The sequence below is a fragment of the Pagrus pagrus genome (assembly GCF_965226575.1).
Source record: "Pagrus pagrus genome assembly, chromosome: 14".
Classification (NCBI taxonomy): domain Eukaryota; kingdom Metazoa; phylum Chordata; class Actinopteri; order Spariformes; family Sparidae; genus Pagrus; species Pagrus pagrus.
In genome coordinates, this window is record NC_140198.1 from 18,799,566 (window position 1) to 18,826,542 (window position 26,977).

Genomic DNA, 26,977 nt, shown 5'->3' on the forward strand with positions numbered 1-26,977 from the left:
TGAAGTTCAACTACTGAAACTTATTAGGATGAACTTATGAGCTATATTGCATAAGCTGCCTCAGAGAACCTCTCTTGATTTGCAGCTATCGGCTGTTTATGTGTCTGTAAGGCCAACCCTTTGCCCCAAATATGTTACACAAATTACAGCACCCATAATGCACTGAGGCCACCCTCAGCTTTCTATGGTCTTGTATGTGTTTGTGTCTGTTTCAGCCTCTGGATAGACGGTGTGCCTCTTTAGGACCTAATTTAGCATGCTTCATTCTGTGTTTCCATGCCAACCCCACTAGGTCAACCAATGAGAGGATGGAGGAGGAGCTTAAAGCCATGAGTGCCTTAATGAGCACACTCACAGTATACATGCTAATTAGGCCAACTATTACTTTAAATACACATTTAGTGTTTAATGGGTTGTAACAATGCTTGAATGTAATTTTGTGACATATTTGAGACATTAACAAATCGCTCCCCGACTCAGTGTTTACATTAACCTGAGATGAACCAGTCAAGTAAAGAAAAAATTACAAATGATGAATTTTCAGTAGATGCATGCTCTTGGTCAGTCATGTTTTTGAGTTTCTGAGACATTTCAGGTGCTTTTCAGCTCAACTGGGAGCTGATTAATAGGCACAACATGCCACAGACCAGGTGGTTTTATCAAAGCTATTGTAAGATAAATAAAAGACAGATTCCCTTGAGAGGTTTGATATAAATATCTAGTTACACTGCACCACAGGGGCATTGTGCAGCCCTATAGAAAAAGGTCATCAATTCCCGTGATGATGATTACATAACACATCCTCTTGTCATGTCTGATTTATAAAGCTTCTTTGCAGTGCATGATCGGGTTTTTACAGTCTGCTAAACATAATGTTCACGTTCAACAGACAAATTAACCATAACATCACCAAATACGATTCACAATCAAAATGATTTATTCTTATTCATATTGAAAAATGTCATATGTCATGTTATAAAATCCTGTAGCATAGTTTTGACTAAAAATGTTCATATGCTCATACACAAAATATAAAATACTAAATTTATTTAAAATATATTTAAAAGCGGCCACTTGTTTGGTTTCGAGGCTTGAAGCGGACAACAGTTTGAGATATTAACATGACAGATACCTCTGTCCGCTGAGAAGCATCCAGCAAAGGCAACAACTCATCTGCAACACTGTCAGCTCTGCAGTCTGTAAACAAACAGCTGGTCACTTGTTACAGTTATCTTTCATTAGTCAAAGAATATACAGATCAAATAAATGGATTTTAAAACACTTTTAAAACAAAATTGTAAAAAAAAACATTGTGTTCAAGATCATGAAAAATATTTAGTTTTTGCTTCAAAAAGCAAATCTTAAGCTTGATAATACATGTGTTTATAAACGCACATAACCGATATATGAGCATTAGATTAATGATGCTCCACTCTTTCAGTAACTCCTCATTTATCTGAGTGAGTGAGCATGGGCCGACCTGCCAGAGCATTACGTCATTTCAGTGCAATAACTCTGCACTGAGGACCTCTGCTGGTAAAAAAACATAATGAAACGCTGAGGAACATGTGGTGACGCAGTCCATAACAGCATCACTGCTGCACAACATGGCCTCATCATATCAGGCCTGCAGCCTCCACTATAGATAATGGTAGCTAGCTGCACAGTGGTAGGCATTAAACACAATACCTTTGTGATTTGGGAAAATGTTCTACTTTTATTTGTAGAGTATTTACCAAAACTTAAAAATGATTTCTAACACTGAAATGTAAAAAGTGCCTGTAATCATCTCCTTCATAGATTAGAAGAAAAGCCCAGCTGAGGGCTAACTGGAATGAGTGTGATGCAAACAGAGATGTATCTGGTTTAAAGGAAAACTGATGGTGGACATTCAGCCCTGCTTTAAATAAACAGACAACACCAGCTTATGCTGGTAGTCTGGCAGCAGTGATCAAATACTCGTACTAGTATTACTAGTTCCATCTGAATGTCTTTGTAAATTGTCCACTAATAACTAATTACGTTGGAAAGATAGTAGAACTGCTGCTTTGGTATTGTAGGTCGGGTCAGCCAACATCTGAAAGCATTAGTGTTTGACAAGTTGAGAATGAGACTCAAAAATCTATGATATCTATGATATCTTGCTAACAGGAGAGTTTATTACTAAAATGTATGTATGTATGTCTGTTAGCGTGTGCAACCTTATATTTTGTCTTTATTCTTCTTCTTCTCTCTCTTCTTCATCCGTTTAATATGTGTTGTCTCATTTTCTTCCTATTTTCTTACGGACTAAGGTAGCCTTTGAACTGCAAAGTGTCTAGATGAAGCCCCAGAGAGTTTTCTGCACCTATCCCTCACATTTTTTGTTGCTTATGTGTATATTCATTTGTAACTTTGCATGTGTGTTAAACAAAAATTGAAATCAGTAACAATATAGATATATAAATGTGCATTCTTGCCACCACGGATACAGAGGGATGATCTAATCATGGAAAAAACAGCAGGAAGATGTGACCCACTGATTCAGCCTGATGTACAACGTAAAAAAAAAAAGTTAAATTCAGTCTCACTAAGATAGAGAAAAACTGAAAAGATGGGCTCCAGAGAGGAGACAAGAAGAAGAAGACAAAGAAACAGAGCTGCACCTACAACTTAAACTCAGCTTCAGTTTTTAGAAAGTCGTTAGACACATGTGTATCTGTCATAGAGAAGCAGCATCTGTGTGTACCGTGGTTTAGAAGTGTAGCAGATGTTGGGTCTCCGCTCATTTAAAAGCTTCCCTGATCCCTGGAGTTTTGACTGAACAAAAGAAAAAAAGCTAATTTTTTGCAAGTGACACCTCAGCCACTCATGGTACATATAACATAATAAACAAAAAACTAAATAGCTTAATTATGAAACTTGTATATCAGGTCTTGTGTTCTGTTATACATGATTACGTTATAAAGTGTCCTTCTGAGCAAGTGTAAACAGTTGATTTATGTTGACCTGATGAAAATCCATCTCAGCTCCACACGACGTGTGTTCTCTGTTACGCTGATTCGAGCAGAGCGCTGTAAACCCTCTCGTGTGACACAAGTTTACCAGAGAAATCGTGTGGTGTGGATCCTGATCTGCTGGGACCAGTTACACCATGAAATGCATGTGTCCTTCAGCACCCGTAACCATAACATCCATCCAGATACGCATGGCCTCAGGCGACGGAGCCACCATGTAGTACACCCGATCGGGGGTCTTCACACTGAAGGTCAGCGAGGGGTTGGGGCTCTTGGACGCGGAGGTGAGTGCAATTTTGAGAAAAAAGGTGAAAGAGAATAGAAGGAAGAGGGGTGAGGTTGTACAAGCGTGGGAAGGAGGAAGACAAATGGAGGGAGAAAAGCAGAGGAGAAACAGATGTCAACAATGTTCAGCAAAAATTAGCATTTGTAGAGGATGCCACATGCTAGAGAACACATACACACACACATTGATATAAACTGACTTACTTTGTGTGCGTTCTTTAAATGGTCATAGTACACCTCCTCTATGGCTTGGAAGTAAATGACTCCTTTCATCTTGGTCTCATGTTTGTCTGCAGTGGAGAATGTAAACAGGACTGTTCAAGGACCAACAGCACCGATCAAAGCTCCTTCTCAGCATCCAAAGCATTGAGGCATAGTTTGAAAGCAACATCACTGTTGGAGTAATTTTTATCTCACATTTTAATCTGCAGATTTTCAGCACAGAGCTGAGAGGAAGCGTTACTCGCCTGCATAGTAGGTGAGCGTCCTGCGATTCTGGTCGAAAACAAACCAGCGTTTCTTCCAGGTCTTGATCTTGCCGCCCATTTTGACCAGGAATCCTCGACAGGTTTTATCAGTGATGGCCAGATGAAAGCAGGCGTCTGGGTTGTGTCCAGCTGCCTCAATATGGCCGTGAAGATCAAAGTCGTCTTTCCTTACAGGGAGGTAGCGCGTCAACAGCCGGGACTATGGAAACGGCAGTGGAGTTACATAACAGATGTAAACATTGCGGGCTACTTTGTTCAAGAAGTATTTACAAGACATCAATGGTGAAAAACACAGATTTAAACCAGATTTATTGTGAGTACCTGCGATCTTTGTTTCTCCCTGAGCTTCACTTCTCTCTCTACAAGTCTCTGTCTCCTGCTCGTCTCCTCCTGCAGTCGTTTCTCCAGATCCTCCCTTCTTCTGCGCTCCTCCTCCAGAGCCTGCCTGCGCATCTCCATCTCACGCTCCTGCACAGGTGTGGGTGCGTGTGAGAGTAAATTACATCAGCAAACAAACACATCCATATACACAGTAAAGGCATAAGCACACCATGTCCTTTTTTTTCCGTCTGAAATTGCACTGAACTTCACAACGTCATACATTTTTTTGGAACTAGTATGATTTTTGGCTTTTTTTTGCATCCTTCCCATCCTTGCAAGTGCAAGGTTTCTGTGCGTAATGTTTTTAAGGGACAGATTAAAAAAACACATATGAAAATCACCAAATTGGTGTGCAAAGTCCTTAAGTGTTGGTTAGGTTTGGCTCGTTACCCGAAACTCGAGGAGCCTCTGCTTCTCAACCTGGGCCTCTCTTAGTAAACGCTCCATCTCCTCGATCTTCGCCATATTGGATGTACTTGCGCTGATGGAAAACGGAAAACACAAGTTGTCAAACGCAACGCAACATAATAATTCTACTTTATGTTTATTATTGAGGTTGTAGTGGGTGGTATTGTTGTAATGTGAGTGCATTATATTGAAAGGTGTTCCTAATATTCTGCTCCTCTCATTTATGTAAGTAGGGTGGACAAAATCTTAGGAACACCTTAATATAATGCACTCCAGTTCAACGCTGCTGCAAACTAAAACCTCAATAATGAACATGTAATTGAATTAACAGCTCACTAACTGTGTCAATCTAAACATTATCATAAATAATAAAATGTCAAATGTAATATAGATTATATATAAATAAACATACATTTAAGAAAAACAAATCTAGGTGATAAAAAACACAGCAACAAAAAATAAAAATGGAATAAAGGGTTTTTAATTACAGGAAAAAGTTGACTCTAATAACACCACGAGGTGGGACCTCCCTGATTGCAAAATTGCACACATGACGAAGTGCTAATTTTGCTTGTTTTTAACGAGGCTTGTAACTGGATTTGCTGACGTGTACTGTTTGCAACTGTTTGTGAGAAAATCTCAATATCATGCGGATGTTTGTCTCTGATGTGACACAAACACAGCTGATCACAGCCTCTTCAAAAGCCCTTCCTCTTTCTGCTTGCTCTTCAGAATATCTTTTCTGAACATCCTCTGCAAATCCTCTTCTAAAAATATATCTCCTCACCTTCCAAACCGTACTTTCTCTGTCTACACTTTTCAAAGTAACCTTTCATCTGTTCGTCTCTAACCTAGAGATGTTGTCTGGGGAGCAGGCGGAGAAGCTGGTCTCCAGGCTGTCAGAGCTGTCCACGCTGACGGTATCTGAGGCCTGGCTGTTGTCCGGGTACGAGATGGACTCCAAGAACACGTTGGGCTCGGAGACCATCCTGCTGCAGAAGTCACTTCGTCTCTGTCTGTCCTCATTCATGTGTGCGTGGCTGTTGCTTGCTGACAGCAGAGATGAAAAAAAAGCGGAAATACACTCAGCATGCATGAGCTAAATGTATTAACTAGTTGGCCAAGTGGAATAGTATCCTATGATCATAATTATATATAAACTGCTTGCCTCGTCCATCAGGACAGAGGAAACCAGAGTCACCATCTACTGTATTTAATTAGGTAGTTTGTTGAAGTGCTGTCTAGTCGTTTAATCTTCAGGAACACACTTTATGAATACATTAAAAAACTGTCTGGTGATTATTTACATTGATCCATTGAAATGCTGCAGTATTTAACAGCATACTTTTCTTCCTTTCAAATTGGTTTCTCAAAACCTCATTAGACATGTCTAATGAATGACACAGGGTCACATGTCAGAGGATCCCGTGTGCTGCCATTACCAATGAAGATGCTTTGAATGTGGTGATTGGTTTGAGCGAGCTGCACAAACAAGTAATTTGCCTCAAAATCACAAATTCCTATCTACTATAATGCAAAGTAATTCTGTGCAGACAAACATTTAGTCTTTGATATCAGATTTGGACTACATGCAGCTTCCTTTGTGTATCACTACAGAATTTCCTGCCCTGATTCATCCATATCGCCTGAGGTTTAAAGCTGCTCACACACTGTATAGACTGGATGCAGACAAGATGCGACAGCCTGGTACTCTGACTCACTCTTGGGCATGCGGCGGGTGCTCAGGTCCCGGGGGGAGAAGCTGAAGCCTTGTGGGATGACGCTGCCACAGCTGGAGCTTTGGGACAGCGGAAGGTGGACCTGAAGAGGAAACATTCAACTTCTGTCATTCTCAGAGCACTTCATGAGCTGGATGGGTGTTGCAAAACTGAAGTATTCCTGTTTGGGTGGATCATTCTCTCGGGACAAAATGTTCTAGATACAAATAATGAGGGCAATGAAATCTCCTCATCTGCGGTCCAGAAATCAGCATGAACATCATTATTTTGAAGCCGTTTTTCAAAGTCTGGATTTTTCTTGCTTTAAATGAGAGAAATAATAATAGATCAATGGGCCTTTTGAACAAAGTACAAACTCCCTTTTGTCTGATTTAAAACACTCTGTTTGGTTGTACTGCATCCAACCTTTAATGTCTAAGATAAAAAAACAAAAAAAGAAACGTAAAGACCTTGGGAGGAAGTGTGCGTCCCAGGGATCTGCCGTAAGACGTGAGGAGCTGCTGACCCCTCTTATGAGGTAGGCTGTCAGTCGGGTGGGAGGAGTTTTCTTTGCCGCTGCTGCTTCGTCTCCTTTCCTTCAGAGATTGCAAGTGCTGCCGTGATCACAGAAATCAGAGGAATCACAGGGGGATAAATACAGCACGACTTCTCCTCAGAGACATTGAGACTATTGTCATTAATTGTGTGAGGAGCACTCTGCTGGTGGAAATATAAATTGCTGTAGTAACTGATACCCACCTCTGTGATGGCTCCAGGGTTGTTAGAGAACGTCTGCCCCTCAGACAACTCTGCATATTTTCCTTCCAGAGATGCCAGTTTCTCTCTCTCCTGCAGACATCAGGATAGTGTGTTCAAGTAAATAAATGTAAATATTTACAAAATCAGCATGCAAAGGCTGTTCTTACCTTCTGAAGCATGACGAGCAAATTGTTTTTCTCTCTCTGGAAGTTCTCTCTCTCTTGCTGAGCCTGTAAAGTAATCTGTGAAGACTGTTTCTTCAGCGTCATGATTCTTTCCTGTGACAATAAATAGCAGAGTATCACCACACAATATCAACTTCATATGAGGCAAAGTCATGCTGTCAAGTTAGTGGAGGTGTTTTATTATGAAGCAGCAGCAGAGTGAACAAGAGCAAATTCTCATGTTGGAACGGAAAAAAATCTATCTGTGTGAGATTTTTTTGTTTTCTACAACTCGATCTTCGTCACACATCCATCCTCAACATCCTCACCCTGCTCCTGCCGCCTCTCTGTGGCTTTACCCTTGATGAATAATCAATTAATTAGTTCTGTCTTTAATTCTATACAAATAGTCATGCTTACCATCGCTGGTATTGTTGTTTCTTGTAATTAGTTCATGCTTTGTGCTGCATATCTCACACATTTGCAGCTTTATATCATGCACAACCTGTAATACAAATTAATGACAACAAACCACAATGTAGTGACTGAAAAAAAAAGAAAATCTAACATGATCACCTGAAAAACCTTTTAAAAAAGATTTTATGTGATTCTATGGCAGTGTTATATAATAAATTCACTTTATCCTGATAATACTAAAAACTTCTAGTTGGATCAAACTCTACACTTTGCTGTTTTATAAAGTCTACAGACACGAAGTCTATTTCTTAAATGAAAACAGGAATATCTCTGTGGGCCAACAAACTGAAACCTAAGAGCAAGAAAAAGAGGCTGACAGACTGGGACCATTAAAATAAAATGTGCTAATCCTAAAGATCTAATTTAGCTAAACCATAATACGGCACACATTTCAGATCCTCTCAAAAGTTGCAGTCTGTTAGCATGCTACAAAAATACCCACACTGGAACTTATACTGTCTGAAAGTTAAAAGTGATGCAGTGCCAGCACTAACTGCGGTGTTAAACATGCACGACATGCTACATGCACGCTTAGAAAACCTCGCTGGTTGTACCTTGCGTGTGACAGTAAGACGCTGATACTCTGCGATCTCTCGCAGCAGCTCCTGGTTCTGGTTCTCCTTTTCCTCTCCCTGATTAATTTCTTTCTCCAGCTTCTGAAACTCCAAATCCTCCAAACTTTGTGTCTGCTCCTCAGTCTCCTGAGAAACATATAACAATACTCCAATTAGAAGGTAGAAATGCATGGATAGATTAGATTATACTCTTTAAGAATTGGGCACTTTCGTAATTAACAATTAAGAGGAGAAAATTTAATTGACCATCTGCTTCTGAGCGATATACTGTACAACAGATGCTATTGTGCACAAAGTGTTAAATTTCATGTCCTTCTAAATGATATCAGGTTTCAGGTGATTTTAGTTTTCCACCAAATTGAAGTCAGATGTGCAAACAATTTGTTTTACACATGGTAACTATTTGGGCCCCTTCCCAAATGTGAATTTAAGGGGTACCAGGGTCGAAACAGAAGTTGTGAAGGGATCCAGGATTACAGAAAACGAGGTCAAGAGGAATAATAAAGGAAGGAACAAATTGGGAGGAAAAGAAAAAAACAGACCATACAGGTGAAAAATGAGAGCCGAGGTGTTTGGTTTTTCTGTGAGTTTTGGCGCTCACTGCTAACATGAGCTAATTCTGGAGAACAGAGAATAAACAGTATTGTCCAGTTGGTTTAGGTTTTCTTTTAACTAGTTTATCGGAGGAACACTCCTGCAGAGAAAGTCAGCTAACAGGTCCAGATTTAGAAACACAACATGTTTTTATTACATTGTTTGGAGATGCCTTTCAGCTTATTTGGTCAGGTCTTTTAGAGGACCTTTTAAGCTGCTTTGCAGATCCCATTTGTGATGAACCTTGGTCTGGTTTTGTAAGCATTTCCTCTTGGAAACATAATTTGTTTGTTTGGTTTTACAGGAAATGTAACTGAACCCATTTTGATCTGATCCCTGAGAGTCTGCCTGAGCTGTGGCTGTAGTGTCTTTGTGTCCACACACTCTACTGAATTAATTAAAGGTGAGAGGTTATATATATTCTTATCACCTGTGACTTCTCAGTGTGACTCTTCTTCTCACTGCTATGAATCTTCGCCTTAAGTTGGTCCAGAAGCTCCTTCTCTCTCTGCAGCTGGGTCATCTCCGACTCCTGCTCTCCCTCCAGCAAAGCACACTCCACCTCCATCTGCAGGAAACAGCAGCGCAGAGTTAAAAACCCTCTGCAGAAATCTACTGTCTTATATCGATTATTATTATCTTACGGTGTTTTATCGTTTTGTGAAGCACTTTGTAATGTTGTTAAGAAAAGCGTTATATAAATAAAGCCTATCATTATTATTATCAAATGAATAAAACACTTAATTAAACAGGTTATCAAACAGAATAAGACGAACAGAAGAGCCCGGCAACACTAAACCTCCAACTTTGACCCGCGACACAACTGAGCATTAAATGGCTCACTCCATCAGCTTTACTGTGGCGAGCTTGAGTTAAAACTCCTGCACATTGCTTTGTTTATCAAGAGGTCATCAGTTTATCTGACGCCAGATAAGAACAAACACCATCAAGCTGCTCTGGAGTCCGCTGTGTTCGCATGCTGCACTCTACCTCTCGGACGGACTCCTCCATCTGGTTGTCCAGGTCTTTGATCTTCTGCTCCAGCTCCTCTATGTTGTTCAGCACTTGGATCCTCTCTTCCTCTATCTGCGTTACTTCCTGTTTCAGCTGCACGCTCTCCAAAACCTGTAGTGACATCAGGAATGCATTTAAATGCTTGGCTCTAAATCTTGTACACAAACACATACTGTACATTACAAAAATCCACAGACATGCACAGAAAAAATCCCCATCACAAAGTTTATTGGCAGGAGCTTCTCTTGGCGATTGTGTATTCAGACTTTCGGAGAGTTTTTTTTTAACATGAGAAACTGCTTTTTCAATGCATCCAGTGTGTCGTTAAACTCATTTGCCAGCCAGTAGAATCATTTTTTTTCTGAATTAGACGACGGCAGCTGCTGTTTTAACTCATCCGCAGCTGGATCACTGACAACAGGATTCTTTTCCACTTGCTGTAATGGAAATCTCTATCTGTGCACTCTACTGCCAGTCATGCCAAAGTACTTCCACATCTATCAGCGTCAGTCTTACAAACATTCATTCATTCTCCTATGTGGGTGCCTTTAGGAGATCCTGTGTCAGGTATTCTTCCATACAGGATTCAGGAGGATTGTTTTTGAGGCCAGCACCTCATGTGGCGAGCAGCTCAAGGATTTATAATTTCCCAGGCGGGTTGTGAGCGCTCGTTCTTCCTTCGCAGACTGCTCGGAGGAATGCAGGAGACGGAGGAGAGGGTATTTAGGGTCTTTAAAACCCTGTCACATTTGACACTTTACAGGCACGATAGTGTCAGCTCGGAAGTCTAACTTCTATCAACTCCAGATGTGTTTGAAAATTCTGTCTCTAACATTAAAAAAGACTAGCTGATCACCTGTGCTGATGTGTTAACTACCTTTTCATTTTCACAGCGTCCTCCACCCATTTAGCCTCAGCACATAGTCCAAAACATCTGGGGAAACGCAAGCCCTCTCCATGCATATACACTAGCATTCTTCCACTCACACACACCCACAGATGTGCGTGCACGCACTCACACACGCACGCACTAATTCTCCGTGGGATAAAGTCATTTCCTGCCCCCCTCCTCCTCCTTGTAGAGTTTGAATGGCTGAGTGCTGAAACAAAACTAGGGCTTCTTCATTAAAACCAGACACACCGCTAGGTCGTTACTGCACTGGAGTGGAAAAAAGATGAACCCTTACAGACAGTGAGTTACTCCACAGCGTGAGCACGGTGAAAGCGGAGGAGGTCGACTCTCTGGGAGCTAAAATCACAATATTTGATATATCTAAACATGTTCATTCAATTCTCAGTACAGTACGTGAGGCGAGGCTTCCCACTTTGCCAAATCTTAGTAACACCAAAGCTGTGAGGAGATCTTTTGCAACTGTGATTTGTCTGTTTATGTGTCTGAACAACCCACATAAACAGGAAATGTACAAACTGCTAACTGCACACAATTACATAACAACACCTCTGATTAAAAGCCCAATGGTTTACAGGAATCTGCGTCCACCTAAAGAAGTTTAGACGTCAAAGAATACAGTGGAAGACAAACCATCATGTGATGGATGTGCCGTCAGCATGTGAGTCAGAGTCTGCACGAGACAGATGTTTGTACTTTTCATCAAGACAAGTCCAGTTTGAATTAAATCAGGCTAAATTTGTCATTGGATACATCATCAAACCCTGGTGGTTGTTTCTTAAACTTTAGGGGGGAAATGGCTACAATATATACAGTATATTGTACAAAATGTAATGTAATCTGAGCTAGATTTTAAAAGTTCTCTGGAAATGTGAAGAGGAAATGGAAAGCATTTACCCTGATGACATTTTAAAAGGTAAACAAACACAGATCAACAGGCTATCAGCAGTGTGATAAACTGCATTCCAGAGGAGGGGTGTGTCTCATTTGCCTTTACCACAGCTTGGTCCTCTCTTTTTCACTTTAAAACTCAGTGTGTCTCAGGGAGTAAGTGAGAGAAGGCAATGACAGGATGGAGGATATGAGACGGACATGATGTGGAAAAGACACATTCATTCCAGATGATCAGGAACTTCACATCCCAAAGCCAGACTCAAAGTTTAACAAGCCTTTCTCACAGCAGATATCTTGACTTGTCATAGTGAGAAACACAGGTGTTACCCAACACAACAATCACATGTCTCTGTTCTGCTCAGGTGTCCCAGTGAGTCATGCAAGCAAGCGCAACAGCAGCACCATGACACTGAAGCAGCTACATTGAATTCAGATGTAATTAATTGTATTTCATACATCTGTACTAATTTTCAATGTAATAATCGTGCAAAAAAAATCATTACTTAAGTTCACTCTCTCTCTTACCTGCCCAGCACCAGAGTTAGCAAAGCAGACAGAGTTAGCTACCAGCTAGGGGAACATAGTGGAGCATTTAGCCGCTAACTGTGAAGATATTTCCGTCCAAATTTCAAGTAGAGAGGATATCGGAGTTACGTTTGTCAAGTCATCACAGAAAACACTCCAAACATTACTCCTTACCTGAACACTAAGTAGCTAACTGTATGCTAACACATTAGCTAATAGGTTAGCGCTGTGTGTTTGTTGGCTTATCATCCATGTTCCATTACTATCCATTACTTACCAATGACATCACCCAAAATAGCATCTCCTTTGTATGGAGTCCCTAAAGTCATACTTGGTGATTTTCTTTTTACCTTGTCTAGTAGTAATATTATATTACAGTTGTATTAATGACAAATCAATCAAAATATAAAGGATCCATTAAGAACAATGGATACAATGAGCAATATTTTAAAGTATTTTTAGATATCTGATGGTGGTGTTATTTAAAGACAGCCCATTTGCGCAAGTTAGAGAAAAGAAAGATAAAAACTAAGCTTGCTGAAAAAAATATTCCTATGGTAGGTGATAATTATGAGATAAAAAGTCCCAGTTATGTGATAAAAGTTATAATTATGATATAAAAATTCACAATTAACATTTATCTAATACTTTTGGCTTTTTATCTCATAATTATGACTTACCATGGGAACATTTTCTTTTTTAAAGGGTACGTTTTCATTTAAAAAATAAATTATTTAACTGGCGGAAATGGGCTTTCATATTATAACTTGTCTGGGCTCTATAGATAAGAATTAATGACTCAACTTGTTCTCCTAATGATTACAATTACCAAATTATAACAAAAACCTTTTTTTATATACATTTGACAGTGATTTAATTTAATTCCCCAGTCTTACTTATAATTTGTCAGTATTTATCCTCCTGACCTGACGTTTAAATGGATCATGAATCTGGTGGAACTCACTTTGGCTCTGTGGTGGGTGGAGGGTGAGGGGGCGCTGCTGTTCAGGCTGATAGCAGGCGAGTGGGATCTGGCATCTCTGTAGATGCTCTGCTGACGCTGGCTGACCTGCTGCTCTTCAGCAAGCTGGAAGTCTCTGGCTTTGCCCCCGAAGCAGCTCTCTGGAGCGGTGCTGCTCGGGGAGTCGGAGAACACTGACTCATCGTCTGACACCTGCAGCTTCTCCAGCTCCTTATTGATCTTCTGCAGGTCAGATACAGCTGAGCCCGCAGGCTCTCGCTCCACGTGGCCCAACTCAGTGCACAGGTTTAAGATGGTCTCTAAACGCTGGCACTCCTGCAGACAGGTCATCCATACTTAATTATTCTACAATGTTTGATTTATTTCCCTGTCAAGTGTGTTAAGAAGTTGTTAAGGTAGTGTAAAAGTGGATGAAACGGGTTCAAAAAGAAACTCACCAGTCTTTGCACTTTCTGCTCCCTGAGTCGTTCGTCCCTCTGGTGCTGGTGATAGTCTCTCAGCTCCTCTTTGCCATTCAAAGAGGTGATGCTGCCCACCCTCTGTCCCGCACCCAACCCACCCTTCCCAAAGGACAACCTCCTCTCTCCAAAGCTCAAATCTAAACCTGTACCATCCATGTCTACACCCAGAGAGCTCAGAGAGGCCAGGCTGGCCCTCCTGGGAGTGCTGGGCATGCTGGCTGGTACTGTCACATCTGGAGGCTGCTCCAGAGAGGAGAGACTACGCCGCGGCCCTGCTGAGCCCACTCCTCTGTGGGAGCCCACTGAGTGCCGAGATGGTAGCGACAGAGCAGGGGGGTCGGCAGCGTTGTGAAGGCGTGGCAGAGAGCGACTGTGCATCCCCAGGCTGTTGAGGGAGCCGGTGGAGTATTTCCTCTGCCGGGAGTCTCCTCCAGCTTTGCCCTGAGAATAGAGCCTGCGACCCATGCGAGGGCTGGACGGCACGCTGGCTGCTCCACTTTTGACCCTGGGAGAACGAGGTAGGGGCTGCCCATAGGAGGAGAGCAGAGAGCCTCCATCTGTTACACTGGAGAGGAGCAGACTGTCTTGGGACTGGTGGCGAGAGTGGGAATGGCGGAGAAAGCCATTAGGGCTCAGCTGGCGTTCACCTTGGCGAGGTGATGGAGGAACGCTACTGCTGGTCATGTAGGAGAAAGTTCTGGAGGCGGACGGAGGCCGGTCGCTGAGGACTGACAGTGGCCTGGATGACTGGGATCCAGGTACGCTCAGGTACTTACGGCTGCACTCAGCTGCCCTCAAGCTGGCCTCCAGAGCACTCTTCCTGCGCTGCAACGTCTCCATCAGCTCCTGTAGCTCTGCCTTAGAGCGGGAGCCCCTCAGCACCGTCCCACCCACCGAGCCACTGCTGCTGTGCTCGATCTTCACACAGTCTGTAACAGAGAGAGAAAGTTGTCAGAGCATGAAATCCTGCCTCTCTCTGGACTACGTAATGGTTTAATGTGACTTCTTTATGAAGCACCAGCTCAGCTTGGAGAAGTGGTATCACACTTGTGCTGAGTGAGGAGGGGAAAACCAGCGAAGAATGTACGCTCGCACAGTTCTGAGCCCAATACAAACATTGGCGCAATCAGTGGTTAAGCTTCTTCTAAAAATGGAAGAATGCTGGTGGACCAAGACAAGCAAGAATGCATCATAGTCTCGACTGCAAGAGGGATCCTGAGACCACCCTCCACTATCTAAGCAAGCAGTGTGACGACTGTGTCCTGAGTCACGGGTGGCTGGACGAGTTCATGTGACATTAAAGAATGTCCACCTCCTGTTTTATAGATTACCGGATGGCTTTCTGAACGACAGAGTCTGCTGTGGCTAAATAAAACTCTGATTACCAACTTAAGATCTACCAGAGCTGTTTAAACTTTTTCCCTTGGAGGGCCAAAATTTAAACTTAATGCTGGACCACGGCCAGAAGCATTGTATTGTGAAGATGCAAAATGGACTGTACAAAACCCTGAGAGACAAAAACTCTGAAAGACAAAATGATTCTAGGTGATCCAAGTCTGACCTAAATTGTTTTCTCTCCTGTGTTTATGACTTAAGAACAGGCCTCCATATCACCAGATTCCCAAAGCGCTTATTGGCGGATATGTCACTCTGCCAGCAGTGCTCAGATTATGAAAAAATAATGAATTTGATCCTCTTAAAGAGCGTTTATCTTAAAAAAAAAAAAAAACAGTACCTCATATTATAATTATTTCCCTACAAAAATCTGGCAGGAAAAATAATTTATATTAGTGACAAGAATTCAAACTTCTTATCAGACATCATGAAAGCTGGTGTCTTCCCATGATGGTAAAAATAGCTGTAGCGCGGCTGTGCTCTGGGATTTTTGTGTTTTTTCAGCTGATCATTATTGAAAATATAGGCCAGACGTCTGTTCCAAGGGGCAAGTTTGACTAAAACGCATCAATGACTGATGCAAAAAGAGCTGTTCAGGTCAAGAAACATTATCCAGCTAAAATGCTCTTGTTTATTGTCACTCAGCTGATTCTCAAATATTAGATGTGAAATCTATAACTATAGATTACTGTGCTACACTGTTAAATGAGCCAATTAAAGTGATCAGTGTCATCAAAATATAACTAGGAAAGAAAAATGCATCGTGAACGTTGTCCTACCTGAGCCGTAGCCCAGAGTGGCGACGGCGCTCCTTTGAGGAAGCATGCTGTTCATCACACTGACCTCCTTTCTCTGATTCAGTCTGAGGATGCAGGAATTAGCTGAGCCCTGTGTGCTTTGTTCCCTAAGAAGAAGAAATCAGTATGAAACTCACAAACATGACAAGACTGTAAAAATATATCACCACTGTTCGTAGCATTATAACACAATACAGCAGCGTATTTCAGTGGAGAAACAAATGATTTGCAGCCCATCACGGGAAGGTGAATCCATCAACTCATCCTATAAAAACTCTGCAACAATACCTCAATTCAAGCAGATATTTCACATGTGCATATTTAAACGGAAAGAAAAAAAACTTTCCTAAAGACTAAGTAGGAAAACAGATCCAGAGGAAACTTTTTATGCCTGGCTCAGAGTCACCAATAAAAACCAAGTCCGAAAAGCAGCGCTCTGCGCCTTAATTGATCTTTTAGCCCCAAACTTATGACCGGTCCGCTCAAGTATTCCCTCAGAGCCCCAGACTCACTGACACAGCAGCCAAAGGTAGAGGTTGAGGCCGGGTAAATGTGGCCTTGGTTTGCCTGAGGAAGTTTCCTGCAGCTCATGGTGAAACCATTAACAGAAAATTGGTTCCTATGTAAACACTATTTAACAATCTTACGTTTAATGAGTGAAAATTAGAGCTACAACGATTAGTCGATTAGGCCACCAAAAGAAAATAAAACACCAACTATTTTGATAATCAATTAAGTGTTTCATTAATTTTTCAAGCAAAAAATATGCTGCTTCTCGGTTCAGTAATGTGAGGATTTGATTCTTTTCTTTGTTATTTATGATAGTTAATGAAGAGTTTGGGGGTTTGCCTTTTTCAGCCATTTTCACATTTGTTTAACATTTCAGAGAAAACAATGAGTCACAATCAGCAGGTTAATTGATGACAAATATAGTTGTGAGCTGCAGCCATATGACATTTTTGCAAGTTATAGGCCTAGCTTCACGTCACTATTTCATATTATAAATCACATTTTTATTCAGGTGCAGTATGTAAGAATTGGCCACCTGTTAAATTCATAATCAAAATAAATAAGTGGGCATCATGTCACTCGAGTTTCTGCTACAGCAACTGCTGCTAACTGCAGCTGCCATTGGCTAGTTAGCTCAGTTAGCCATACATGTAGCGGGCTGGAATGGGAGCTCGGAGCATTGAGGGAGTTTGCACCACTTGCACAGGAGCTTTGGACCAGGACACAGATGACACTATATCTTACATTTAGTAAATTTTTGAATGTTTTCAACTTATATTCTTACACATTGCACCTTTGGGGCTCTGGGGGGATTTTATTGAGGTGATCATGAACATAGCACTCAAAGTATTTCAGTGCAGATGTTGAGCCACAAACAGCGCAAAAAGAAAGTCTAACTCTCCTCTATGAGAAAAAAACAGCTAAAAGGAATAAAAACATCAAATAAAATTATTGTATACATCGTCAGGTCCCAAAACGTCATGTCATAACCTAGAAAGATCAGACTGAGGGAGGATATAATAGGATCTAGTGATACAACGGAGGGATTTTTTAAAAGTCAGACTGTTTCCTGAATCCACAGACAGCACGCACACACATACACACACCGCAGAGAAAGACAGAGATGGCTGATCCAAGACTTTTTGGTCCTGCTGTCTGGAGAGAGAGAGGGCCTACAGGAAGTAGGGTATCCTTTTACACAGTCACACAATCAATCAGCGTGAGTTCATTCTCCAGCCTGAAAAGAGGGGGGAGAAAAACCCCAGCAGCCTCACGTCAGAGGCAACAGTTTTTACTGCATCAGCCAGACTACAGGCCCAGAGGGTAGTGCAGATCACAAACACAGAGAGATGTAAACAGTTTGAGGAATGGCCACTGATAACATGTTTTCATCTGATGTGTGGTAACACTGAAGACAAATGCTTAGATGTTGCGTAATGCTCAAACGGCCGTTGCCCTACTCGTCGCACTCATTGTTCAGACAAACACAGTGTTTAGATTTAAAATCAGTCCGGCCAGCAACTAATGATCACTTTCTTCATTAATCATCAGGTCTATTAACTGTCAGAAAATAGTGGGAAATCATATAAAAACAGAGAAAAGCATTCACACACACTGTCCAAACACACACAGACAGGGATGTAGTCAACAGTTTGAACACTGACTGGTAACCACTGTTGGCTGTCATCCACCTTTTTGAATGGTTGTGTCATTTTCCAGCAATGTTAAGTGAGTGGATGTGATTTTAAAGTGAGATCCGCCACCTTTTAACCTCTTAACACAGCTAACAGATAACTGTGGCAGCTCCAAATCCACTCACTTGACTTTTTGCACATTTCTTGAGCAACAGTGCAACAGTTATTTGCCTCAAATAGTCAAATTATTCTTCTGGCATTTTTTTGTAATTGCATCCACATGTTGACAGCTCTGCCTCAACAATGTACTTGTTGATGCTGACATAGCATTGTAAATTAGACAAAATGCAGCCGTGAGAGTTTTCCTGGAGCATCACTGTTTGTATCGACTAGGACTGAATGTATAAAAGAAAAACTAACCTCTGTTTTCTGTCCCATTCACATAGTTGCTCCTGAGTTTTTTTGGTGTGTCTGCTGCTCCTGAAGCTGAAGTCCTCCCTCCCTCCTTCTCTCTCTCTCTCTGTATGAAACAGCAGAGTAAAGTCTTCCCATGACAAAGGCTCAGACAGGAGACCCTCTCCCCTTCTCTCCCCTGTCTCCCCTCCCACCTCAACTCTCTGCTCAGACTCTCCTCCTCCTCATGAGAGAGAGGGGGGTGAGAGAGGAGTGTGTTTACTTTGCAGCATCTGGTTGGACTGCTGCCCCTCTCTGGTTAGATAAAGAATTGCCCTTACGAGGAAAATCGAAGGACAAGGAAGGAATGAAGGAAGCGTTATCACCCTACTAGCCTTAATTGCAGTGTCTTGTAATGAATGAGTATGTTTAACCCCGTCTAACTCCAGAGATTTTTTTTTCTGTCTGTAGCTGAATCTGACCTCTAACCTTGCAGTGATCAATAATCTCCAGTGTCAGGTTTCCATTATGTCATATTACAGCATGCACGTAGACAGGGTTTGAGTAAATGACTGCAAATCTGCAGCTTTCATATGAAAAGTCTAATCTCCCTCCTTAAACGTTAGACTGTACGGTCTGCCAGAGCAACAGTTTCCTGATGTCTGGCCAATTTTGTTCACAGAAAAACAAAACAAAGCTCTTCCCAGTCTTCACACAGAAAAGTCTTCCCACAATGTGTGTTTTCTATGGGAGAAAGAGCAGTGCTAAAAGTTGTAAAAGAAAAAATGTTGACTCTTAGATTGTTGTTACAGCAGTATGTGGAGGTGGGAGGAGGCCCCATCGCTGCGTTTGAAACAGAGCCAGCATCACTCCCCCTTTTAACCGTGCAGGCAAAGCGTAAAAAACCCCTTTTCGGTCAGAGACATTACACATACTGCAGCATTGAGCATATCTAATATCCTGATCATCGTTTGATGTAAAGTTTTTTTTATGTAAACTGATCAGTATGTGGGCATAAAACAAGTGAATCAAATGTGGAGGGTTTCAGAGAGTAGAATGAATGAAACGTTACTTTGGAAAAACCCCCGAATCCCTCTGAAAATGTTGGACCATCATGCAAAAAAACTCCAATTACATCATAGGGAGGGGGGGTGTGGGGTGCAGCCTGGATGAGATGATTACTTCCAGACACAGAGCTGGGGTCTTTGTCATAAAAACACACACCGCACACACACACAAGTCCGTCTATTGCTCTCTTTAATTCTTTGCAAAGTCAAATGACACATAAATCTCAGGAAGGTCTCATTTGAAAACTGGGACACCTTAAATTCATTGCCAACACAAAAAGTTAATTGTCATAGAGCGCTGGAATGTTACTCCGCTTCCTCTCCAGGGAAGGTTTTAGAGATTTTAAAGCAAGCACACGCGGAAAGTTTGCTGCAAACTGTTGCACATGTATGCACTTTTTAAAACTACAGGCTGAAATCATGTGTTGCGGGTGAAGGATGTGGAAAAAGTAGGGAAGAGGTGGAAGAAAAACTTGGTGTCAGATTGTGGGAGTGGGTGTATGATCGGCTGTGGTAATTGTCGGGAGGTCTGAGTCACAGCGTGAGGAGTCTAGAGTGTCTCACCCAATCATGAGGGGCCAAAATGATTTTGGTTTTCAATTCGAAAGTGTTAAATGTGGATTAGTTGTGCTTGTTTTCTTTGCTCTTGTCTACTGATTTCTCACTTTGAGCTGTCTAGTTTAACTTACTTTTTTTTAGGAGGATCTGTTGGCAAAAATGGAATATAACATTCATAATTTGGTTGCCATTAGTGTAAAATCACCTGAAACCAAGAATAAGCTAGTCCCATAGCCATTTTATGGAGTCCCCCCACAGTTGATCTCCATAAATAAAACCTAATTAGCAGGATGTAGGCCTTAATATGAATACAACCCACATCACAGCTGTTGTCAGGGTTTATCTAGACAATCAAATGCTAGGCCTATTAGTTTGAAAAATGGCTTTAGGAACAACACAAACCACAAACAAGATGTATAAATCTTTGTCATGCCTCCTAGCCTGTAATTTAACGGCTGTGGCATTGCGTCGACATCTGTCCGGACATCTCAGTGTCACATTTGTATAGACAATGTAATCATGTCCCTACAGGCCTTTGGTGGTTTTCTTGTGGGTTATTTACCCCTAGTAAACATGTAAACGATATAAAAAGAAATCACGGCTGACGTTGCCTCTGTTTCTCCAGTAAATAACTATAAATCTTCTAAGACAGATGCTGGTCTTATACCAGCCGACCTATATAAAACCTTCAGTTCTTACAAAAATTAAATAAGGTAAACTGAAAAAATACTTATGGTCCACAATATTATGAAGTGAGTTTTCCAACTCAATCAGACCTTTCTTCATGTGTAACAAATAATGATGGCTGCATTCTGCATCGAGGCGCTCCAACATCAGGGCCCTGCTATTGTATGTGCTGACACCTCAGCACAGTTAAAGGAAATGTAGTGCTCATTAATGGTAGCATTTTCACCTGTGCTTTTCTTACTATGACTCTGTATGCTGATGCACATGGTGATATAATAAATGCCGACAGAGAGCTGAACTCCTCCTCCCTCATCCTTCATGAAAAGATGACGTAAGTGAGAGGCAACTCCTGGGAGACAATCCTTCTGAAATAAAGCAGTGTGTTTGGTTACTTCTGTTACTACTCTATAGTACTACTCTAAGTACTGTTAACCATTACATTATCCTATTATCAACCTTGAATAATCAATTAAGATGACTGACAGTAGAAAGTTGCTCTCTGTACAAACAAACAAACAAAAAATCTGGAGCATTTCTGAAAACACGACAGAAAATGTTGCAATAAGTTTATTTTTATTTTAAAGGTGAGAAGACAAGCTTACGCTCAATGTTAATAATAGCTATTCACAGTTAAAACACAGGTATGACGTGGCTAATCTCTTCATGAATTTGACAGAATCCCTCTTTGTTGCAGGTAGCTTATAAGTTTCTGTGCCTTATCCTCCACTGTGTGTTGCTCGTTTATGGCCAGATGCTTTTATTGTATATGGATCCCCGGCTCCATGTTTCCAAATCCATCCTTCTCCAGACTGCTGGACTGCAGCCCATCTTTCCCCTCCACAGGTGGTCCTACTGGTTTTTCTTCTTCTTCTATTTTAGTACCAGGTGGTACAGCCACAGTAGAGTCGTCTGCTGTGTTTGGCGTACTGCCGGCCACTTCATCCTCGGCTTCAGACTGTAGTTGTAGTCTGTTGCATTCAACTCCGTGTTGTCTGATTATGTACAAAGCTGAGGTGTTGAGATCTTTGTGAAGCCCACCCTCAACAAAACCTGCTCCATTGTATCTGTGTGAGGCAGATCTGGTGTCCATGGCTGTACCAGCAGGAGGAAATCAAATTAGTTATTCAACAGAAGAAAGACTATGACATATTGCATGTGACATTGAGTGATTTTATCAGTTTTTGAAATATTGAAACACAAGTTTTTGTTTCCACCAGTTAGGTTGTTTATGGCCCTTGTCGTTGGTTATTGTTAATAAGCAGAATATTCTAAACCTGCTTTAGTTTTTAGTGAAATAGAGTAAAATGTTAGAAAGTCATTTTAGAAAACAGATGAGTTTTTGGTGTAAACAGTGCCACCATGTGGCCATTAATATAGCACTTTATATTTTCACTCATAACTGCACTGTGGGGTATAAAAGTATAGATCCTTGGTCCAACACTTACCTACGGAAACTTTAAATGGTCATGGGTCAAAGATATTATTTTCTTTGTTTTCCACTGATAATGAGTTAAACTGTATTTGTTTTCTCGAGATAACAAGATAAATCGATCCATTATCACAAGAGAAGAACTAAAGGTCGTTCCCTCTTATAACTTATAGCTACTGTAAATGTCTGTGTCTTGATGCAGACATGGCTTCCTGACAAGTGAACCACTCCTATGAATCTAATGAAGTCATTTTCTCATGATAAATTATCTTTTTATCTTAATTTTTAGTTTGTGACAATGACACAAACAAAGTTTGCTTTCCTGAGATCTGGAGAAAATTACTTCATCACAGGAGGACAAGATTTGTTATTCTGTATAAATGACATAAATAACTTGAGAGAACAAATAAAATGTAATTTGTTAACACAGAAAAACAGAGGAAAAATATGTTTGCCTGTCATCCACCTATTTGAATGTTAAGTGAGTGGATGTGATTTTAAAGTGAGATCTGCCACCTTTTAGCCTCTTAACACAGCTAACAAATAACTGTGGCAGCTCCAAATCCACTCACTTGACTTTTTGCACATTTCTTGAGCAACAGTGCAACAGTTATTTGCCTCAAATAGTCAAATTATTCTTCTGGCATCTCACCTTCTCTCTCACCATCTTACTTCTCACATCTACAGTTATAAATGCAAATGTTATTCACTTTTCATCATAAAAGCTTGAATAACTTACAAACTGAGTAATTTACATACCTCTCTGCCTCACACACTGTGGCAGAGCTACAGTGACAGTGAATAAGAAAAAAGCTGCAGACGCTGCAGTGCTCCACCATGACCTCTGCACACTCTGCTCGTCCTCACCTGCAGAACAAACATGCCACATTTCTTTTAGTGAGTTATGTTTCTTTCCTTCCCGGATTTCTTGCCAGAAACAGAACAATCTAATACTCACTTATAGATGAATGAGTGATGTTTACTTTGGTCTGAACGATGTGTTTGCTCTGCAGGCCCGAGAAGGTGCAAGTATACATCCCCGAGTGTTCCTCGATGTCTGGTTTGTGGAGCAGAAGTGATCCGTCTCCCAAGAGGAGCAGCTCCTGGTCCAGTTCAGCCTGAGCCTCCCATAGGTTGAACGTCTGTCTGGTTTTCGTGTCGTATCTGAAGATCAGTGTGGGTTCGCTGGACGTGGTGAAGGTCCAGGTCAGGGAGAAATTCTGGAGACTGTGCGGGGCGACGCACGGGATGGCCAGTGCATGACCCTCTTCCTGTGTTACATCATCTGAAAGATATCATACATACTTTTATTTGTCAGAAATCATCCTCACTATATCTTCATGTAACCAGAAAGCTCACCTTGGATTTTCCGAGAGGCAGTCCACACCTGGGTCTTGTCAGCCGATATGAAAGAGCAGAAGTAGGTATAGTTGGAGAGATTACCCAGAATCCTCAGCGTGCTCACCACAGTGAACAGACCCTTGTGGTCTGTGGTTTTGATGGTTGAATTTTCCAGAGCTTCCTGGGCAGAGGGAGGGTCTGTGGCCCAGATCACCTGAGGGACGGGGTAGATGTTGTGAGAGGAGCAGGTGACCGTCTCATCAGTCATCTCCATGATCACTGACTGGATGACAGCTACAAGAAAAGCATAGAGGACAAGAGTGTGACCGTTTAAGGGGGACACGATTACATTTGTGGCGCTGGCAACCAGAAATAAACTGTGCCAGGCTGACACTCATATTCTCTCGAGAGTTGAGTTGTTTGATTATTACAAACTTGATTCCTATCAGCTAGTAAATAACTCTAAATAATAATTAAGCTAAAGTTAATTTTCTTAAATGAAACTGATAAGAATGCAGCATTTTGTTGGTAGATACTGAAGTATACTGCAAAGATCTACAGGCAGAGTGCAGTATTTTATTTTTGTTGATAAATAAAATAATAAAAGATGTTTTTTAGGCCTAATATCTGTTTTACAGTTTGCCACACTGCCTGAAAACTTTTTCTCAACTTCACAGCTGAAGGTTACAGGGCAGACAGCTAACATGACCTCAGCTGGTGTAAGCTGCAGGCTCTGCAGACACTTGCTGTAATGGAAAAAAGAAGCTTTTAAATTGAGACCTGGACTATTAGCCCGATTTTGCAGTGGAGGAATTCATAAAGACCTTGCAGTGCCCTTCTTACTAATCACTAATCAGTAACTCCCCTTGGATGCACTCTTTTTATTTATAGCTTTTTGAATTAGCCTCCTGTCAGGATTTGTTAGAAAAACTTCTTAAATACAACAATTCAATGTTCTTTAGTCAATGAGAGACTCCAGCTCTAAAACCTCATGCCAGAACATTACAATAATCAATGAAATGTCCTTCCAATCCATAAAAACAGGCTACACTTACAGTTCAGCAGCAGCAGACTGAATCCTCCAAATAAAAAATAAGTTGAATCAACACTTTGAACTTCAATAAAGTTGGATTAGTACATATTGCACTAGGAAGTGTATGATGAAAACCTTGATAACATGATAATTAACCTGTAATAGTTATATTGTCAGTACCAACTGCTCTGTCACTCACAAGCAGGAGCCCGTCTGCTGGGCAGTAGTGGAAAGAAATGTTCCACCTTGTTGTCACGTCCTAGAGGGTAATTTATGAATGGAGACGCTTCAGCACTCAAACATTCATCAGTGCTAAATTCATCAATTTTAGACCAAGAAGAATGGGCAACAGATCTGGTGTATTGAATGCAGTGCTTCCTAATTGTGCTGACCTTTGACCTCCAGGTTGACAAAGATCTCCTGGTTGCCCTTCCGTGTGCTCGTGTAACACTTGTATCTGCCCTTGTCTTGAACTTTGACCCTCCTGAGGAGCAGGGAGGCATTGCCATGAGGGATGTGGGAGTTGAACAAGCAAGTCCTTCCACTGAAGTGCTTGTTCTGGAGTCCAAACTGATCCTTGTTGTAGTAGAAGCTGTGGACGGGGATTTGCTGCTTGTACCAGTGGATCACCACAGTGCCGGTGGGTCTGAAGCTGCAGGGCAGGATGCAGTCGTCAGGGATGATACAGGTGACGTTGGCATCTGGTAATAAGACTTTGAGATGGTAAAGCTGCCGTTAAGAATCAAGAGCGCTGAATTATTTATATATTTGTCATTATAACTTCAAATTTGGAGGAGTTGATTAAAATTAAAGTACATGGTATCTGTCCCAGATTCATTGTCCATTATTAGCATTGTTTTGATATTTAATTAAATAATGAACTGCTGGATTAAAAAGGTAAAATAATGTATGTCCTCTTTATATGAATAGTGAGCAACAACCAATCTTCCAGCTATTTTTAAGACGTGTACATTCCATGTTTTAATTTGTCTTTGATGTTTACTCTAAGTATGACAAAAACAAGAAACGTAACCATAATTTCCCCAATTTTCCTTCATAATTACATATTCTTACAGGCAACTTCTGGAACCTTTTCCTGCCACATCTGTGGCTTTGGGGTTTGTTGTCAACAGACTTCACAAACAGCTTAGAGGAAGCTGAACTGTCCAGCTCTATAATCTAATAGGATTGAATATAACACCCTGATTGGGTTTTTATGTCAGAAACCACATATATACTGTACTATATATATCTCGGATATGACCTGAAAAAACGGCATTATTGTCTTTTTCATTAGATCACTTCTGCTGCACTGCTCATGCTGTCAGTATTTTTGCATTCGACCTTAAAGACACATCTGCTGCTGCACAACAACAACTTAGTGTGGAAGAATTAGGAATTTTGCACTGTATCATTCACAACAGCATGTTACTGCACTAAGGAGACATGCTACATGTCTAAAAAAACAGCTCTTATTTCTATATTCTATTTCTAATTGTATAATAAACATCTGAGCTGTTTGTTTTACTAGGATTAAAATTATTGTTGTTTATCAGAGTCACATTTCTCACCCCTAATGGGTGCCCACTGCTTGGCCCCAGATGTTCACAGCTGTCACAACTGGGTTACAGTAGTGCTGTGAGGATACAGTGCAGCTGAGTTCACTGCAGCTGTGGAAATATCATCGCAAGCTAATGTTGTCTGTGCACCTCTTTAACACATAGTGCTGCTCAAAGGCAACACAACTGATATTACATGACATATATAATTACTGGGCTGTAAAGTCATTTTTAGAGTGATACAGCGCAGTGACTTGTTTCTTAGATAAATGAAATGAAAATGCTCTGTGCAAGAGCTTAGAAGGGCCGTGCTCTTCCTGTGGCTTCCCTGGGCTTTACATATAATATAACAAATAATTGAAATCATCAGTGTGTGAATAGTATCAGTGCTTTGTGCTTTCGCAGTGAAATGCGTCCACAATCACACTCTCATGAGGTACTTTGTGCACCATTACATGCTGAGAACGTCTTTTTCAAAGGGACAAATCCTCATCCACACTCAGCTTGTTGTAAAGTTGCCAGAACTGTGAAGAAACACTTACTTGTATGCATTATTTTCTCTTTATTTTCATTTGACTTTGATCTTATGCTGTCCAGTCTTTTTGAATTTCAGAAGTTAAAGGTGCACTATGTAGTTTTAGTGAAGACATTTTAATCAGAAGAGAAAGATCTTTACTGACTGATTTTTTAAATGTCTAAACAAACTAAATAAACAAACAAACAAACAAACTGAAAGACAACACAATTTCATTCTGTTTTACTGTTTTGTTTATATTTGGCAGACCCCGCCACCTTTCTAGCTTCAAACAGTGTTCTGGGACCTTATTTCCCTTATGAGAACAGCTTGTTCATTCACTTGTGGAAAAAATAAAACACTGAGTTTGTATTATTACCTCATTAATATTGTAAATTCTGAAATACTGAGTTTGAATTTCTTCTCCAC

At 41.0% G+C, this 26,977-nt stretch overlaps 1 protein-coding gene across 1 annotated transcript; it reads right to left on the bottom strand.

Annotated features, from left to right (window-relative positions):
* Positions 1-914: 914 nt before the first annotated feature.
* On the bottom strand, positions 915-18,512 carry phldb2a (pleckstrin homology-like domain, family B, member 2a). The gene is made up of 17 exons (XM_084373724.1): positions 18,388-18,512; positions 15,806-15,930; positions 13,608-14,560; positions 13,153-13,485; positions 9,836-9,970; positions 9,276-9,413; positions 8,231-8,377; positions 7,203-7,313; positions 7,036-7,125; positions 6,747-6,890; positions 6,280-6,379; positions 5,410-5,608; positions 4,541-4,631; positions 4,091-4,237; positions 3,749-3,968; positions 3,486-3,571; positions 915-3,267 (listed from the first exon to the last, which is right to left on the bottom strand). The coding sequence occupies exons 2-17, from the start codon at positions 15,858-15,860 to the stop codon at positions 3,127-3,129; spliced, it is 3,090 nt and encodes a 1,029-aa protein (XP_084229850.1). The 5' UTR covers positions 15,861-15,930; positions 18,388-18,512; the 3' UTR covers positions 915-3,126.
* Between the last annotated feature and the right edge of the window lie 8,465 nt (positions 18,513-26,977).